Below are 18,542 nucleotides of genomic sequence, written 5' to 3' on the forward strand. Positions count from 1 at the left end.
AGGAGTACATCAAGGCTGTATATTGTCACCCTGCTTATTTAACTTATATGCAGAGTACATCATGAGAAACGCTGGGCTGGAAGAAGCACAAGCTGGAATCAAGATTGCTGGGAGAAATCTCAATAACCTCAGATATGCAGATGACACCACCCTTATGGCAGAAAGTGAAGAGGAACTAAAAAGCCTCTGGATGAAAGTGAAAGAGGAGAGTGAAAAAGTTGACCTAAAGCTCAACATTCAGAAAACGAAGATCATGGCATCTGGTCCCATCACTTCATGGGAAATAGATGGGGAAACAGTGGAAACAGTGTCAGACTTTATTCTGGGGGACTCCAAAATCATTTCAGATGGTGATTGCAGCCGTGAAATCAAAAGACGCTTACTGCTTAGAAGGAAAGTTATGACCAACCTAGATAGCATATTCAAAAGCAGAGACATTACTTTGCCAAAAAAGGTCCGTCTAGTCAAGGCTATGGTTTTTCCAGTGGTCATGTATGGATGTGAGAGTTGGACTGTGAAGAAAGCTGAGCGCTGAAGAATTGATGCTTTTGAACTGGTGCTGGAGTAGACTCTTGACAGTCTCTTGGACTGCAAGGAGGTCCAACCAGTCCATCCTAAAGGAGATCAGTCCTGGGTGTTCATTGTAAGGACTGATGCTGAACCTGAAACTCCAGTACTTTGGCCACCTCATGCGAAGAGTTGACTCATTGAAAAAGACTCTGATGCTGGGAGGGATTGGGGGCAGGAGGAGAAGGGGACGACAGAGGATGAGATGGCCGGATGGCATCACCAACTCTATGGAGATGAGTTTGAGTAAACTCAGGGAGTTGGTGATGGACAGGGAGGCCTAGGATGCTGCAATTCATGGCGTCACAAAGAGTTGGACATGGCTGAGTGACTGAACTGAACTGATAACAATATCTGAACTCTTTTGCAGATACTGAAACCTCTACCAGGTAAGAGAAGTTAACAGTATGCTGTTCACAAGCACTTAGACCCCAGGCCAGTTGAAACCAGAAGGTTGATGACACTGTCATTTACCTCACTACCAACCAATCAGAGGAATTTCCATGAGTTGATCACCTCCTCTTTGAATTGTCGGCTTAAAAACAATTGCAACCTAAAAGCTGAGAGTTGTACTTCATTCAGTGGACATTTTTAGGACTCCAAGCCTGGAAGACAGCATCTCAGGTAACCCTGAGAGCACTGCTCCAAGGAGGCAAGTGGAGGAATCAGGTTATATAGAAGTTTGCATCAAAGGGAAGGCAGTCTAATCAAAAGAATATTGCTAATTAAGGAAAACCAGATATCTCAAGTTAAGGAGTGTAGCACTTTCTATGTATGAGAAGATGCAAGAGTCTGTCCTCACTAAAATCATTGCTTACATATGCCTCTCAGCTATCTGGGGCCAGTATCCTGTGTTTTTCATACCCCCTCCCCACAAGCTCCTCAGTGCTCACCATAGGAAGTGGCTGCAGCCTGATAACTCCCAGATAACAGGTATTATTCTCCTTCCTGGGTGCTCACGGGACTCAGAAATTCAAGTTTAGAGGACTAGAAGTGCTGATATCTGTGACAGCCTAGTTTACTGATGTTGCAGGAAATACTCTATTTCTCAGAACCATTACTATAAAACTCCTCACTACCCTTTCCAGGTTGACACATAGTCTTGAGGGCCTTAGCCCACTGTGACCCCTTTTGCCTGGCAAAGCAATAAAGCTATTCTTTCCTACTTCACTCAAAATTCTGTCTCTGAGATATAGTTCAGTGTCGAGTACAGAGACCAGATTCTGCTTCAGAAAAGTGAAGTTGTTCAGTCATGTCTGACTCTTTGTGACCCCATGGACTGTAGCCTACCAGGCTTCTCCGTCCATAGGATTTTCCAGGCAAGAGTACTGGAGTGGGTTGCCATTTCCTTCTCCAGGGGATCTTCCCAACCCAGGGATCAAACCTGGGTCTCCCACATTGTAGGCAGACACTTTACCCTCTGAGCCACCAGGGAAGCCCCTGCTTCTTCTGGGAAACCTCTGCTTCAGAAGCAAGAGATTAGTGTGAGAAGAGGAAAGGGCCAGAAATTAAGAAACACAGGTGGTCTCTAGGAACTGAAAAAGGCAAGGAAACAAATTCTCCTCAGAAGATTCCAGAAGGAATGTAGCCTTACTCTAAATTTAGACTTCTGACTTTCATAAGTATAAAAGAGAATACATTTGTGTCACTTTAAACCACTAATTTGATACAACAGCATCAGGAAAGTAATATAGTAGTCAAGAGTCTGAGCTCTAGCTATAAAGCTCTGTGTTTGAATCTTAGCTCTTCCATTGACCAGCACTTTGGTCTAAGGAATGTCACTTCACATCTCTGAACTTCAATCTCTTCACAAGTAATATAGGTAAAATATGCAAATGAAATGATTGATTCAGGCAAGAGTCTTTCACCTAAAACTAAGATATAGCCATTAGGTCGAAAGGTGTAGGAAAAAAAAATGGATAGTCACACAGTTTCAAATACCCACCATTGCTGCTGCTGCTGCTAAGTCGCTTCAGTCGTGTCGGACTCTGTGCAACCCCATAGATGGCAGCCCACCAGGCTCCCCCATCCCTGGGATTCTCCAGGCAAGAACACTGGAGTGGGTTGCCATTTCCTTCTCCAATGCATGAAAGTGAAAAGTGAAAGTGAAGTCGCTCAGTCATGTCCAACTCTTAGCGACCCCATGGACTGCAGCCTACCAGGCTCCTCTGTCCATGGAATTCTCCAGGCAAGAGTACTGGAGTGGGTTGCCATTGCCTTCTCCAATACCCACCATTGACTTCTTACTAATTATAAAAGAGAAACTGTGCATTTACATTGAAATACCTGCTGGTCTACCTTAACAAAGTAATCAAACTTGCTTGAACAATAGTGGACCTGACCCTCTGTCCCTATTGATGCGATGGAACCAGAGGTACACAATGTCTCCCTTGTAGTATTCTGATCAGATATTAAATGTAAATCTAATCATGTGCAAACAAATAGATAATGTTAAACATTCAGCAAAGCAACTGACCTGGACTCTGCAATGTCAGGAAAAGTGAACAAACCAAAAAAAGAAAATGTAGGTGGGGGGGGATGTTTTCCCATTATTAAAAGAGACAAAAGAAATATAACCATCAAATGCAACACATTTACCTTTATTGGGGACTAGATTGAAAAAATTGGACCACAGGTTGGATATCATGTACGATCTGTGTTTATTTTCTCTTATACAATTATTATTCTGGGGTTTTGTGGAAGATGCCTGTTGAAGTATTTAAAGGAGAAGGGCATGTTGTCTTTAACTTACTTTCAGATAGTTCACCAAAAAATAAATAGTAGAAATTTATAGAAAGGGATAAAACAAGTGTGGGCAAAAAGTTAACAATCTATGGACCTATGTGAAGGATAGATAAGAGTTTATTGCTATCTTCTCTCCATTTTATCTGAACTTGAACTTTTTCAACCTAAAACTTTGGAAGCAAAAATATAAGTCAGATCATGCTCTTCCACTGCTAAAACCTGTGCAGTGACCCAAGGCTTCCTACTGCACTCAGAGAAATAGCCAAAGCCTTGTCATAGCCACCAGATCGTATGTGATCTGGCCCCTAGCTTTCTGCCTTCACATATTGTTGTTTGCTCTCTAATGTACTCCTGCACAGAAACACTGAGCTCTGGTGTTCATTAAATAAACATGGATTGCTCCCACCTCAGACCTTTGAAATGACCATTTTCACTGTCTGAAATGCTTTCCCTCAGACACTTGGACATAGCTACATTTCTGTTTCTCTCCATGTTCGGGCTTTAATGAAATGACACTCAAAACCCATGGACCTTTTCATCTTGAGTACACAAATAGCCCATATTTCCCAGCTTTTCTTATAGTTAACTGTGGCCATGTAACTGAGCTCTAGTCAAAAGAATGTGGGTGGAAAGGATACACACCACTTTTCAGCCTGATCCATTCAAGTCTCCTCACCTGCCACCCTCTCTCTTAACCCAACTACTAGCTAAAGAGATGCCCCTGAGGAAATAGAGGGGGTAGAGCTGCAAGAAAGAAGGACTGCATGGAAGTCACATTCACATTGGACTTTGTATCAACAAGAAGTAAACTTTTATTGTGGAAATAAAAAATAAATAGGAGTAATTCCCTGATGGCTCAGTGGTAAAGAATTTGCCTGCCAGTGCAGGAGATGCAGGTTTGACCCTTGAGGCAGGAAGATCTCCTGGAGAAGGAAATGGAAACCCACCGCAGTATTCTTGCCTGGGAAATCTCATGGACAGAGAAGCCTGGTGGGCTACAGTCCGGGGGGTTGCAAAAGGGCTGCACATGACTTAAACACAAAAATAAACAAATAGATAATAGTACATCCCTCAGTGTGCTATTGTAGAGACTGAAAGCAATGATGACTAGAGAGCAATCAGCACAAAACCTCAGAATGTACTCAATGCATATTATTTGTGGTAGTGAAAGATAGTGTATGAAATTATGAGAAAATAATATCTGATAAGCATTAAAAGTCCCTCAATTGGTAATGTCTTAATTGTTAAGAATTACACAAAGTTGGCCAAAGAGTACTAAGTTTCAGTTCACAAAGTGAACTCACTCAGTCATGTCTGATTCTTTGTGATCCTGTGGACTATAGCCTACCAGTCTCCTCCATCCATGGGATTCTCCAGGCAAGAACACTGGAGTGGGTTATTTCCTTCTCCAGGGGATCTTCCTGACCCAGGGATCAAACCTGGGTCTCCTGCATTGCAGGCAGATGCTTTACCCTCTGAGTCACCAGGGAAGCCCAAGTTTCAGTTATGTCGACAAATAAATTACTGACATCTAATGTAGAGCATGGTGACTAAAGTTAATGATGCTGTCTTGAATACTTGAAATCTGCTAAGAAGGTAAATCTTAAGTGTTCTCACCACACACACATACACACAAACACACACAGACACAAAAAGTAACTATATGAGGTGATGAATGTTAATTAGCTTGATTGTGGTGATCATTTCACAACATACACACATATCACAACATCAAATAGTACAACTTAAATATACAGTTTGTATTTGTCAAGTATAACTCAATAAAGCTAAAAAAAAAAGAGCATCTCAGATCAGTCTCCTAATGCAACAGAAATAAAAGCAAGAATAAACAAATGAAACCTAATCAAACTTAAAGGCTTCTCACAGAATGTGCTGTGTGCTAAGTCAGCTTCAGTCGTGTCTGACTATGTGACCCCATGGACCGTAGCCCACCAGGCTCCTCTGTCCATGGAAGTCTCCAGGCAAGAATACTGGAGTGGGCTGCCATTTCCTTCTCCAGGGGATCTTCCTGACCCAGGGATCAAACCAGCATCTCTTATGTCTCCTGCTTTGGCAGGCTTATTCTTTACCACTAGCACCACCCGGGAGGCCCTCTCACAGAAATTAAGCCCTTGTCAGTCACATCTTTGGCATTTTCTCTCAGTTATTTTGGCATTTTCTCCCAGTTGCCATAAACAAAACGAAAAGACAACCTATGGACTGGGAGAAAATGCCAATGATGTGATTGACAAGGGCTTAATTTCCAAAATATACAAACATTTAATACAACTCAACAATAGCTACAACAACAAAAAACAACTCAATAAAAAAATGGGCAGAATTCCTAAAAGACCTTTCTTCAACGAAGACATATAGATGGCCAAAACATATAGACAAATGAAAAGATGCTCAATGTCACTAATTACTAGAGAAATGCAAATCAAAACTATAATGAGATACCACTTCACAACAGTGAGATGGCATCATCACAGACATTCTCAGGTGGAGTTTCTGCATGACAAAGTAGAGGAAGTGTGGAATTTAGGAGCAAGACACCCTTGAATTTGAATTTAGCTGCAGTACTTCCAAACTATGCAACTTTGGGCAAGTTATCTGGTGAGATTGAGTCTCATTTCCCTCATTTGTTAAAACAAGGGTACTGCACTTGAAGAGCTGTATAATTGTTCAATGTGTGGTTATTACTATGTGAACATATTCTCATTCTTGAGCTTATGTAATTCTCCAGTCAACACTCTCTGGTACACAAGTACTAAAAAACCCACGTTATAAATAACAAACCTAAAATTCAGAAAGGCTAAGAGTTTGCCCCAAATCACAACTAATTGGCTGACTAGAGCCCAGGAATCTGCACTCTCAAGATCCTTTCCACGGTACCACACATCATTCCTCCATCCCAGGGATGGCCCCAGGTCCAAGCCTTCTCTAGTTATCTACCTCCACACCCTTTGAAATCATCATAATAATAAGCCATTAATTATCAAAGATTCAAAGAAACTTGTCACCCCAGAATCCTGAGTTTCCATAGTCTTTACTCTTCTCCCAAGCCTTCCTTCTTAATGAGCTCCCTGGGGGTGTTAGATTGGTAGATGGAATGACTGTGTGTCTCCTTGGGGTGAAGTTATGTAGAGGACAGTCAACTCCTTTTGGGTCCCCACTCTTGCTCATCATTGGAGTATATCTTCAGAGGCCAGTGATGGTAGCTAAGGAGGGGAGACAGCCTTGGGTCCCAGATGCCTGGGGCTACACTGAAAGATTACTTCTCTAAAGGGAGAGAGAGAGGTGTCTGAGATGACAACCACACTCACAACAACTCTCAAGGTCTAGTGAGTCCCATCAGCTCCTGCATAAAGCCTGGAAATTTTCTTTCTTCACTTGATATGGGAGCTCTACCGACCTCCCCACCTCCGTCTTCCTCCCCTAATCACCAAGGCCAATGAGACTGAAGAGAAAATGCCTGGACTCGTTAACAGCCACCCCAAAGATCATCATCCCTTTTCTGAGTAAGTATCCATTATATTCAACCTCGTCACTATGCCTAAATCCTACTAATTCTCATGTATTAGAAACTGAGAGATCATCTTGCAAAACACCCTCTTTTTACAAGGACATAATATGAGGCTCAGCATGGCTGAGACTACAAACCAGGTCCAGTGGTCTCCACTCTTCTCTATTTCTCCTTCCCCATTTATATAAACACAAGAAGGATTTGTTCTTGGTGGGTAAGACCCCAAGGAAAGAAGCTCTGTGCTTAAGGTGGGATGGATGTAACTGCCCTGATGCTGTCAGATAGAACCCAGCTACTGTTGGCTCAGCCTGGCCCCTGGTTGTCCCCAAAACCAGGGCTGCTGAGGTCAAGACTGCAGATGCTATGGCCTCTGAGCATCTTCAGAATAGCATGGGCCATAAGTTGACCCATGAGACTAGTAAGGAGATACTGAGCAGTGTATTGTAGCAGTGTTAGTCTCTCAGTCGTGTCCGACTTTGCGACCCCACGAACTGTAGCCCACCAGGCTCCTCTGTCCATGGGATTCTCCAGGCAAGAATACTGGAGTGGATTGCCATTCCCTTCTCCAGAGGATCTTCCTGACCCAAGGCTTGAACCCAGGATTGAGGTACTGGGTGAATCACTCCTTTCTGAGCCTCAAGTTCTCCTTACATAAAGTGAGTATGTTGTTTTCAAATACGTCTTCCTAATATTTCTTGAAGTAATGCAGTGAATAAAACACTAGATAAAAGAATTTCTCCAATAAAAGAGAAAGACACCTAGAGTCTCTCCCATTCAGAATTCTGTTCAGCTTCTCAGCCCCTCCTGGCGTGGCCTCTGAGTCCCCCAAGAAAGCACAGTTCAGAAACCTATGAATTGCATAACTTCTTAAGATCATTTTCATCATCAGCAACCTAAAATTTTACAAATATCCCCCAGAAATTTACAGTTTAAAAGGAAATACTTGGCCATTACATAGAGAGCTTCAGCCATGCCAACCAGTAGTTCAAAAAGGTGACTATAGACAGTGGAATGATGCCAAGTCCTACTGGGTAAGGTTTGGAAGAGACTGGGGAGAATTTCACCCAGAGATTAAGCCTGGGGACATGTTGCTATTTTTAAACATCAGAATGGCTATAGTGGTTCTTCTGAGCCCCTTGGTTGGCATGCAGTGAGAATGTGCTGAGTGAATTATGAATCGGTGAAACAAACCAGGAAGGAAAAGCATAGCTAACATCACTAGCAAAGAGTAAAGTCAGCTAACAGAGGATGCTGGTACTACCAGGCTTAGTAGAATCCTTGGCTCTGGCATTTCAATCCAAGACATAGATGTAATCCAGTTTTGTTTACAAAGGATCAAGGGACACAGTTTAGGAGGCGGTGGGCACTGTTTACTGGCAATGCTGCAGTTGGATAACCTGGCGTCTGTGTTCCTGATGGGTTCATGCTCCAAGAAGTAGAAGGAAGAGAAGTCCCCTGGGTTCAAGTTAAGACTTGATACAGTATTCTTTTCCTATGATACAGTATTCATAGAGTTGAGATGCAAAAGAGTAAATTAACCACACACCTCAGTTCATATTGCCAACACTGGGCCCCTTTCTTATTTTATTTGCTTCCTCAATCACACATGAGTTTATATACCAACACCCCACTCCTCCTGCCCTCATCCATGGTGACATGCTTAATGTTTAACTTTGTGTATAGACAGACTTTCTGATTTGTTGCATTTTTAAATATTTTAAGCTATATCATGTGATATTTTGATATACACTATGAAATGACTATCACAGCATTGCATTTTTAATGTATATAAACCATTTTTTGTTATAGATCTCATTTATTGTCTTACTTTTTCACTCAGATTATGTTTTCAAAATATACCAGTGTTGCTATCAATACTTCTCATCAGTTGCTTCTCACAGCTGCACTGGGGACTTTCTTGGTGGTACAGTGGTTAAGACTTCACCTTTCAATGCAGGGGACACAGGCTCGATCCCTGATGGGGGAACTAAGATCCCACATGCTCCGTGGCCTGGCCAATAAATAAAATTAAATAAACAGGTGCACTGTACCCCTCAGTACTCTTCTGTCACATTTGCTATCCCAGTGATGGACACCCAGATTGCCATGAGTTCCCCATGACCGTTAATGAGTGTACAAGAATATCTTCATCCATAAGATTTTATCTGCCTGGATGGAAATTTCTCTGGCATATCCATGTAGGAGCAGGATTACCCTATCATGAAATGTTCTTGAAATTTTGGTATAATTTACCGTAAAACCATTTGGGGCTGAGGTTTTTTGAGAGGAAAATGGTTTTGATTACCATTTCTATTTTTTCAATGAATTAATACCTTGTTTCCCTGGAAAGACCAATTTAGTCCTAGGTATGCACTCTGTTGTTCTTTCCTCACCTCCTTAGCACTTACCTGCCTTCCAATGACCACTTCAATCTCCTCCCCCTAAACACACTAGCCCCCTTACCTTCTGCCTGGCTCCCTCTAGACTGCATCCACTATTTTTTAGCTGTACCCACTTTGGTACAGAATACAAAAAAGAAATATTAATAGTAGTATAAATAACATCTGCATAGAACCTTGCAGATTTCGCTCAGTCATGTCTGACTCTTTGCAACCCTATGGACTATAGTGCCCCGGGCTCCTCTGCCCATGGGACTTGAGTGTAGATCTCAAACACTTTTCAAATATGCTACCTTTCTTTTATAACAATATATTCCTTTTTATTATGGTAAGATATATGTAGCATAAAATGGCCATTTTAACGATTTTTAAGTGTGCAGTTTAGTGGTATTTGATACATTCACAATGTTGTACAACTTCACCACTATCAAATGTGCCATCTTATTTGAACTGAATAATAAACTTCTAGAAATGATATTTTATTTTTCCCATTTTTCAGGTGAGAAAATAGATGGAAACATGGAAATATTCCCAGGGGAAGTAGTGAAGTGAAGTGAAGTGAAGTGAAGTGAAGTGAAGTGAAGTCGTTCAGTCGTGTCCGACTCTTTGCGACCCCATGGACTGTAGCCTATCAGTCTCCTCCCTCCATAGGATTCTCCAGGCAAGAGTACTGGAGTGGGTTGCCATTTCCTTCTCCAGGGGATCTTCCCGACCCCAGGATCGAACGTGGGTCTCCCACATTCCAGGCAGATGCTTTAACCTCTGAGCCACCAGCCTAGACATCTGAACCAGAACCAATTCCCAAATCACCAAATTTTCCCATCGACTCTCCTGATCCCTGGAGACTAGTCTCCAAGTTGCTAGTATAAAACCCACAATCTTGCAAGGGGTGATCGGGGTGATGTATCTGGTTCAACCTGTCAGGATTCATTATGCAGCTATGATTAGCCAAGTCCTGTGCAAGTCACTTGAAACATGTATACTATCATGTAAGAAACGAAGTGCCAGTCTATGTTCAATACAGGATACAGGATGCTTGGGGTTGGTGCATGGGGATGATCCAGAGAGATGATATGGGGTGGGAGGCAGGAGGGGGATTCAGGATTGGGAGCTCGTATACACCCATGGTGGATTCAGGTCAATGTATGGCAAAACCAATACAGTATTGTAAAGTAAAATAAAGTAAAAATAAAATTTAAAAAATAAATAAATAAAATAAAATATTAAAAATAAATAAATAAAATAAAATATTAAAAAATAAATAAATAAAATAAAATATTAAAAAATAAATAAATAAAATAAAATATTAAAAAATAAATAAATAAAATAAAAAACCAATGGGGAGTAAAACAGACTTGGTAGTAAATGAACTCACTTGGTAGTAAGTGAACCCTGCCTTGGTAGTGCTTTCATCATAAAACTCTCCAGGTGGTGTCCATGTCCTAGTGGCCCCTTTCAATTTGTACCAAGCACTAAGTATCTCAGAGAGAAATGAAATGCTTCAGAAAACAATGCTACTGTATGCACCTACGTGTTAGTGTATTAAAGGAGAAATTAAAAGTCTGAGTTCTCCTAAGCAGGGCACTGACTTTTATTCAAGATCACTAAGCACCAAAAATGTATCATTAGTACTTCTGTTTGCTTTTGACCCTTCAAAAGGATCAGAAAGATTCTGAGGACACAAGGCATACAGGACGTGCCATGCATGCACACTAAATCACCTCAGTCATGTCCGACTCTTTGTGACCCCACGGACTGTAGCCGGTCAGGCTCCTCTGGCTATGGGGATTCTCCAGGCAAGAATACTGGAGTGGGTTGCCATGCCCTCCACCAGGGGATTTTCCCAATCCAAGGATCAAACCCACTGCCTCTTACATCTCTTGCATTGACAGGCAGGTTCCTTACCACTAGCACCACCTGGGAAGCCCACAGGATGTGGACTTCCTCTAACTCAAAATCTGCATCTCTAACTCTACCCCCGCTTTTTCTGGGAGTATTTGAGCACCACTTGTAGGCTTTCCGTTCTGCTGTTTTCTCTGGCGATAATCCTGTCCCTAGAAAGGGTGGACACAGGGAGTGCATGCTCTGTAACTCAGTGGTCCCAGGATTGATCCAGATGGCCGCTGGCTGCTTCAAACTCTATGTCCCAATCAGCTCTGGTCTTGCTCCCTTTTAACTGAGTTCCAACCTGGTAGATAGATGACTAGGGCATCGATTGTTGCCAGACTGGAGCCTTGGCTCAATGTCCCCTGTTCTTGCCTTTGGGGGACAGAAATGACCTATTCCTGAGACTCAGCACCTTCCTAATCAGGTCACTGTTTTTTGCTAGAATGCTGCATCTTCTCACATTTCTGTGGCCCACACTACCACCCTTCGGATGCTTCTTGCCTGTAAGAGCATTTGCCTCTTAGTTCCTCTATTTCTTCTTTGATGTCCATCCACCTGCCTAAATCACCAAATTCAATGTTGGTTAAATAGGCTCCCTCTGCCAGAAACATTTCTCCAATTTGCCATTCACCCTTGACTGATCCCCACGCTGATGGAACTGGGTGTCCATCACCAGAATCATCTGGCCAGGAGGCAGCTCAAGATTAGCATACTGATTAATAACTGAGGCCAGACACAGCAAAATGATATCTTAGAAACAGCTTTGGAAATCAAGCAAACTCATCCTTTCTGAACACTTTTTTTAGACCTTTACCATTTACCCAAAGAAGACGGATATTACAAGTTTTATCTTTTGGACAAGGAACAGGAATTGAAGCAGTCTGTTCAAGACAAGTCAAACACAAAGTTGGAATTGAAATCAAGGTGTGTCAAGACCAACCATATAAAGTTATATCATATATGGTGGTCTACATGAACGACTCCCTTCATGGGATGCACAAGCTGGGATAAATTATGCAACATCTCCTCTACCAGACTGAAGACCCCAAGCCACACAACACACACCTAATATTCTTTCATATTTTTTATTTGCAGGAGATCAATGATGAGGGAAAACCAGAGCCACATCACTGAATTCCTCCTTTTGGGACTGACCAGTGACCCCAAACACCAGGTGTGGCTCTTTGTCAGCTTCCTGGCCATGTACCTGGTCAATGTGGGAGGCAACTCGGTCATCATTGCAGCCATCCAGGGGGATGCCCACCTCCACACCCCCATGTACTTCTTCCTCTCCAACCTGTCCCTGGTGGACATCTGCTTTACAACTGTCATCGTGCCACAAATATTAGTGAACATGCTGACGCAGAGAAAGGCCATCCTCTTCGCCCAGTGTCTGGCCCAGATGTGTTTTTTTGTGGCCTTTGGGACCACTGACAGCTTCCTCCTGGGTGCCATGGCCATGGACCGCTATGTGGCCATCTGCCACCCACTACATTACACCACCACCATGAACCCCAGACGCTGCTTCCAGCTTGTGACAGCATCCTGGCTGGTGTCCCACCTCCACTCCCTCACCCACACCATCCTTATGGCCCGCCTCTCCTTCTGTGGACCCAACATCATCCACCACTTCTTCTGTGACGTCCAGCCTCTGCTGACGCTATCCTGCTCTGACACCTCTGTCAATGAGCTCTTGGCCTTCACAGAGGGCTCCTTGGTGATCATGAGTCCCTTCATCTTCATTACTGTCTCTTATGTCTATATCACCCATGCTGTTCTGAGAGTCCCTTCCGGGAGAGGCAGGTACAAGGTCTTCTCCACCTGTGGGTCCCACCTCACGGTTGTGGCACTATTCTATGGAACTGTAATATCTGTGTACATCCGCCCCTCATCCACCTACTCAGTGACGAAGGACCGTGTGATCACTGTCATCTATACGGTAGTTATCCCCATGCTGAACCCTTTTATCTATAGCCTTAGGAACAAGGACATGAAACAGGCTATGAAAAAACTGATGAGGAAGACCAATTAGCATAACTTCTAGAGGTACACCTCAGCATTCATTCATTCAATATGAACTTATGAAACAGGGGCTTCCCTGGGGGTCCAGTGGCCAAGACTCTGAACTTCCTAAGCAGGGGACCCCGGTTCGATCCCTGGTCAGAGAACTAGATCCCACATGCCATAACTAAGACCTTGGGCAGCCAAACATAAATAAATAAATACTTTTGAAAAAGAATTTATGAAACACCTGCTCTGTGCTAGGAATTATATTCAGTTGCAAAATGGCAAAATATGAAAATATTGCAAGGATAAATCAATGGTAGCTCCTGTCTTCAAAATTAAGCACAGCTCAGTAAGAGAAAGGAGACACCGGCAATACAAGGTTATTATACTTTTGGTAAAAACAAGTAAGACATGAGTATTGATGACCCACTCTACTACACACACAGTTTCCTTCTTTTTCTTTCATAGTCTCAGGCTCTTGTGTGACACATACATGACCAGGACTGGGCAATACGTGTCCTGATGGAAAGCAAGGAGAAACTTCCTGAGTCAGGTGTTTTAAATGTTAGTTACACAGGTCAACTCACAAATCTTCTCTTATCTCTTTGAAACAGTCCCTCAGAGCTACCTAAGAGGATGCTTCCCAGGCTTAAGTTCTCAGTACCCTAGCTAGTGGTGAAGAATCCATCTGCCAGTACAGGAGATGCAAGAGATGTGGGCTCAACCCCTAGGTCAGGAAAATCTCCTGGAGAAGGAAATGGCAACCCACTCCAGTATTTTGTCCAGAAAATTCCACAGACAGAGGAGCCTGGTGGGTTACAGTCCACAGGGTCGCAAAGAATAGGACACAGCTGAGCGACTGAGCACACACATACACATTTCTGCCAAATAAACATAATTCTCAACGTTTGGGTTGTGCTTCTTCCTTTTTTCAGTAAACAGCACAAGCCATGCTTATACAGGCTTCTTCTAGCCAATGATTAAGCATGCCAGGGGTACGAAGGCAGGCTTATCTCCAAGAATTACAGGGCTCTTCTGGTGGATAATTTTGATTCTAGGACACCTTCCCCACCACTCAACCCTGCACTGGCCTAGTCAAAACCTTCTTGGTGCTTTGCTGCAGCCTGAGACTCTTCCTATCCCATCCTTTTTTTCTTCTCTCTTTTCTTCCACAGGTCTCAAGGCTTGAAAGCTCTCTCTGATTTCTCCTGCCACCTTCTCAAAAAATATTTCACACACCAAATCCCACCTTGGCATCTGCTTCTCAGAAGACCCAAACTAAGGCATTAACCAATACCTTGCAAACAATTCTGCTTGTAGGGTATCGTAGATACCCTATGGAAAGTTGAACAGGCACACCAGGAGATTGTACAAGAATTCATGAGTGCAGACATTCCAAATGGAATAAATTGATGTTCTGACCTCATTTATTGTGCTTTTCCTGTCTCACCTATGAAACAATCTAACAACTTAATACAAAAGAAAAAAGGAGGAAAATTCCAGTTTTATAGCCTTTTCTGCTAAAATAATAAAGGTTAGGCTGTCACTAAAATATCAGTAGTAGAACAAAGGAATGATAAATGATTGTTTTTGTGGAGTTGTTCTCTTTAGAGGATGATAGTCTGAAAGTTTTTCCAATTTCCCTGCAGAAAAATTTTTTAAGAAAAAGTGAACAATGGAAAATGTCTTTTTTTTTTCATTTTTTAATGATAAAAAGAGGAGTTCTATTTGAGATGAAGAACTTTTGGGGGAGAAATGCCAAAAACCTGGCAACAAACTCAAATGTCCATTAAGATTGGAGTGGAGGGACTTCCCTGGTGTCCAGTGGTTAAAACTCCATGCTTCCCCTGCAGAAGGCACATGTTTGATCCCTAGTCTGGTAACTAAGATTCCATATGTCACATAGCTCTGCCAAAAATGAAAAAAAGGTCAAAATGGATAATATAGTACAACCACACAATATAATTAGATTCCACACTCCCTTAGCTGCAGTTCTAAAATTCAATTGAATCACTTTGCTGTACAGTAGAAATTAACACAACATTATAAATCAACTTTACTTCAATTAAAAAAAGAATGAACTGTAGCTACAAGCACTAATATAAATGAGAAAGTACCAATATAAATAGTTCAGAAAGAAGTGAAAGAAGCAAAATGATTCCAGTCATGCGAAAGACAAAAATAGGGAAACAATACACAATTTATGCATATGTGCAGAGTTGCTGCTATTTGTGTGTATGTGTGTTTGTGCTTGTACGTTCAGTACTGTCTGACTCTTTGCTATCCCATGGACTGTATCCCACCAAGCTCCTCTGTCCATGGAATTTTCCAGTCAAGGACACTGGAGCAGGTTGCCATTTTCTACTCTAGCATAGCAAAACTATAAGAAAACTATTCCTATATAGTTTATAAACTCTTTTTCATATATGATGTATTTCACAATTTTAAAAATATAAAGAAAATCCTGTATACAGAAGTGTCTCTATTACTTAGCAGATTTTTACAAATGAGCTTTATCTCTACCCTTTGGAGTCACAGGGAACAACCTGTTCTATGTATTGAACTGTAGAAATTTGAAGACAATGATTGTGTGGCCCACACTTCATCAAATCTCTTCAGTTTCATTTGTTATTGTTTATTTTCTGGGACATGATAGGTGTTCTTTATAAGGATTTGGGTTAGAGCGTGTGAACTCCACGGTAGGTTAGGGTTTGGGGCGATGCAGTCCTCTCCCTCCTGTGCCCAGGGGAAGGGCATCAAGTAGAGTGCTATCAGTATTCCCAGGCCTGGTCAGTCTGACACTGCCAAGACTCAGAACTCCAGGGCCCCAAGGGGACAGCTGAGAGGCTGGACTTTTGCCCCATCTTGTCTCTAACTAAGAGATCAGGGAGTGAGTCCCAGGAGATACTCCATATGAAAAGCCCACAGCTCCACCTAGCCCCTGTGCCTGAGGACAGACAGCTCCAGCCCTGGGTCTTTAGTCTGTGCTGCTGTTACAGGGAACGAAGAAAACTGAGGTTCTAGACAGTCCTCTTTAGGAGAAGACAGGTAGGCAAACCAAACAAGTGAAGCAGACCCAACACATGGTGATGGTGACAAGATCTGAGGATGGTCAGAATTTCCAGGTAAGACCTGAGTGGTAGAGGTGGGAGACATTGGTCAACGCACGCACACACACACACACACATCTCCTCCCCTATTCCTTATTGCCCCTTCCTTACTCTCAGCCAAATACTTCCCTGGTGGCTCAGATGATAAAATATCTGCCTGCAATGTGAGAGACCTGGGTTCAATACCTGGGTTGGGAAGATCCCCTGGAGAAGAGAACAGCTACCCACTCCTGCCGGGGTCCAGCCCTGGTGGATCCAGGGAATTCGAAGGTGGGGAAGGCATCGGCGTCCTTGGAAAAATACATATTTAATTACAGATAGATAGAGAGATTTTAAACGGATAGTGTAGTAGGAAGATTAGTGGAGAAAAAGAGGCTGAATAACTTGGATTATGTGGAATAGCATCCATGCTCCAGATGGGAATTCAGCCAGAAAAACAGGGAGCAAGAAAGAAACGACATGGGGGAATCAGTCTTTCCGGAAACTGATCTGATTTCTTTATTTTGGGGTTTGCTTATATACATATAGGGATGAATACAGAGTCATGCGGGGGTCAGCAGTCCTGACCTTTATCAAAATCAGGTGCTTCACATAAAAAGGTCTTAGGGATTTTATGATCCTTTCTTTCTGATAACCAAAAACTTATTTTTTCCAAGGGTGTTTTTTCTTAAACCAGGCACCACCCTCCAAATAAAGTTGCATTCCTATAGGGTGAGGAAGTAGTGAATTACAATCAAGAAAGGAATTTATTTAACCCAAGGTTAACATGATTAATCTTAAAGGTTAATACTTATTTCTCCTATATGCTTAAAGGTTAATACTTATTTCTCCTATATGTTAGTTATATTCATTATAAGGGCAGGGAACATGGAGATTTAGCAGCAAACATCAGCCCAACAAATGAAAATCCTTTCACCAATGTTCCCCTTAAGATCTATTTAGTCTTAAGATAGTGATAAAGTTACATTTTTACATAGCAAGGACACAGTGATTTATAACAAAGTACAGTGATCTATTACAAAAGAGAAAATTCATTAACTCAAAAAGTCTAGTATTGCTAACCTTAAAAACTTCTATATTTCCTTTTCTATAGTCCAAATACATTGATTAATACATTCCCAGGTGCCTAAGGATATGGAGGTCTGGCGGCAATCATTGACTCAACAAGAAGAAAAAGCCCTATGCTAATTAAGACTCTCAAAATACTCCAAAACCCTCTGTGCTGGTTATGGTTAAGAAGTAGTAAACAATCATGTGCGTAGTGGCAGGAGTATGGATAATCCTGTCACACAAGCTAGTCTGTCAGCAGAGAGATTTGACCTGAGACATCCTTGTCCCACCCAGAGCAGGGAATTAGCAGCAATTATTGACATAATAAATGAAAAACCCTTCGCCAATATAATTCCTAACCAACCCACTATACTAATAACTTCCAACTCCCCAAAAGAATTTGCCTTTAGTAAGTCTAAAACATCTCATGCCTCTCAGGTTGGGAGGCTGTAAACAATCACATGTGGCTGGACGAACCTATACACGTGGGCTAGATAACCTTCAGAGGAGTCCGTAAGCTGAAACACTCTTGTCACGCCCAGGAATTTTTATTGCCTTGGAGCTGCACGTTTACTCCTTCTCTGAGAGAAACGGTTATGGGGGAGAGCCCCCCATAAAGTCAGAGGTGTAGGCGAGAGCATAAAACAGACTCTGGTTTTGGGGTAGATGCTCGGGAACAGGGGGTTTCCTGAGGCTTGATCACGCCTTTGCATATGCCAAGCCTCCTTCCTCATGACCTTTGCCATGGGCAGAGTTCCTCATGCTGGCCCCTGGCATACTCTAGTGTTCTGGCCTGGAGAATTCCATGGACAGAGGAGCTGCCAGGATATAGTCCATACGGTTGCAGAGTTGGACCCAACTGAGCAACTTTCACTCAAATACAATCTGGCTCTTTTATCCATCATGAGGACGACTTAATATTCATGACCCTCTAGAGAGTCTAGCCTGAAGTCAGTGTAGATTAGTGGTCTCCAAGCCCCTGGCAGAGGCCAAGACATTGTAGCTGTAATAACAGTGCTCAGGACCCCTACATGATGCCTGGACAATTCACTCACAGCTCACTCTACCCTGAGTGACTTTCAGAATCATTCTATGCCACCACCCAAAGACAGTAACAATCCCCACACCCACTGATAGTTCAGGAAGCCTTAGTCCATCTTCTTAACTTCAGTCCCGGAATGATGTGAAAGTAGGCTTACTTAGGCTCATTTCACAACTGGGGTTCTTGTAAGTTAAATGTTTTCCACCAAG

The 18,542-nt window shown here is 42.4% G+C and overlaps 1 protein-coding gene across 1 annotated transcript; it reads left to right on the forward strand.

The window, feature by feature from the left end:
- The first annotated feature begins 12,226 nt into the window (after positions 1-12,226).
- LOC120851964 (olfactory receptor 1L6-like) lies at positions 12,227-13,156 on the forward strand. The gene has a single exon (XM_040225068.1). The coding sequence runs from the start codon at positions 12,227-12,229 to the stop codon at positions 13,154-13,156; it is 930 nt and encodes a 309-aa protein (XP_040081002.1).
- The last annotated feature ends 5,386 nt before the right edge of the window (positions 13,157-18,542 follow it).

The sequence above is a fragment of the Oryx dammah genome, unplaced genomic scaffold, assembly GCF_014754425.2.
Source record: "Oryx dammah isolate SB20612 unplaced genomic scaffold, SCBI_Odam_1.1 HiC_scaffold_25, whole genome shotgun sequence".
NCBI classification, from domain to species: domain Eukaryota; kingdom Metazoa; phylum Chordata; class Mammalia; order Artiodactyla; family Bovidae; genus Oryx; species Oryx dammah.

What these genes read in the sequence shown, in the direction of transcription:
- LOC120851964 (XM_040225068.1), top strand. Translation starts at nt 12,227, where the DNA reads ATGATGAGGGAAAACCAGAGCCACATCACTGAATTCCTCCTTTTGGGA.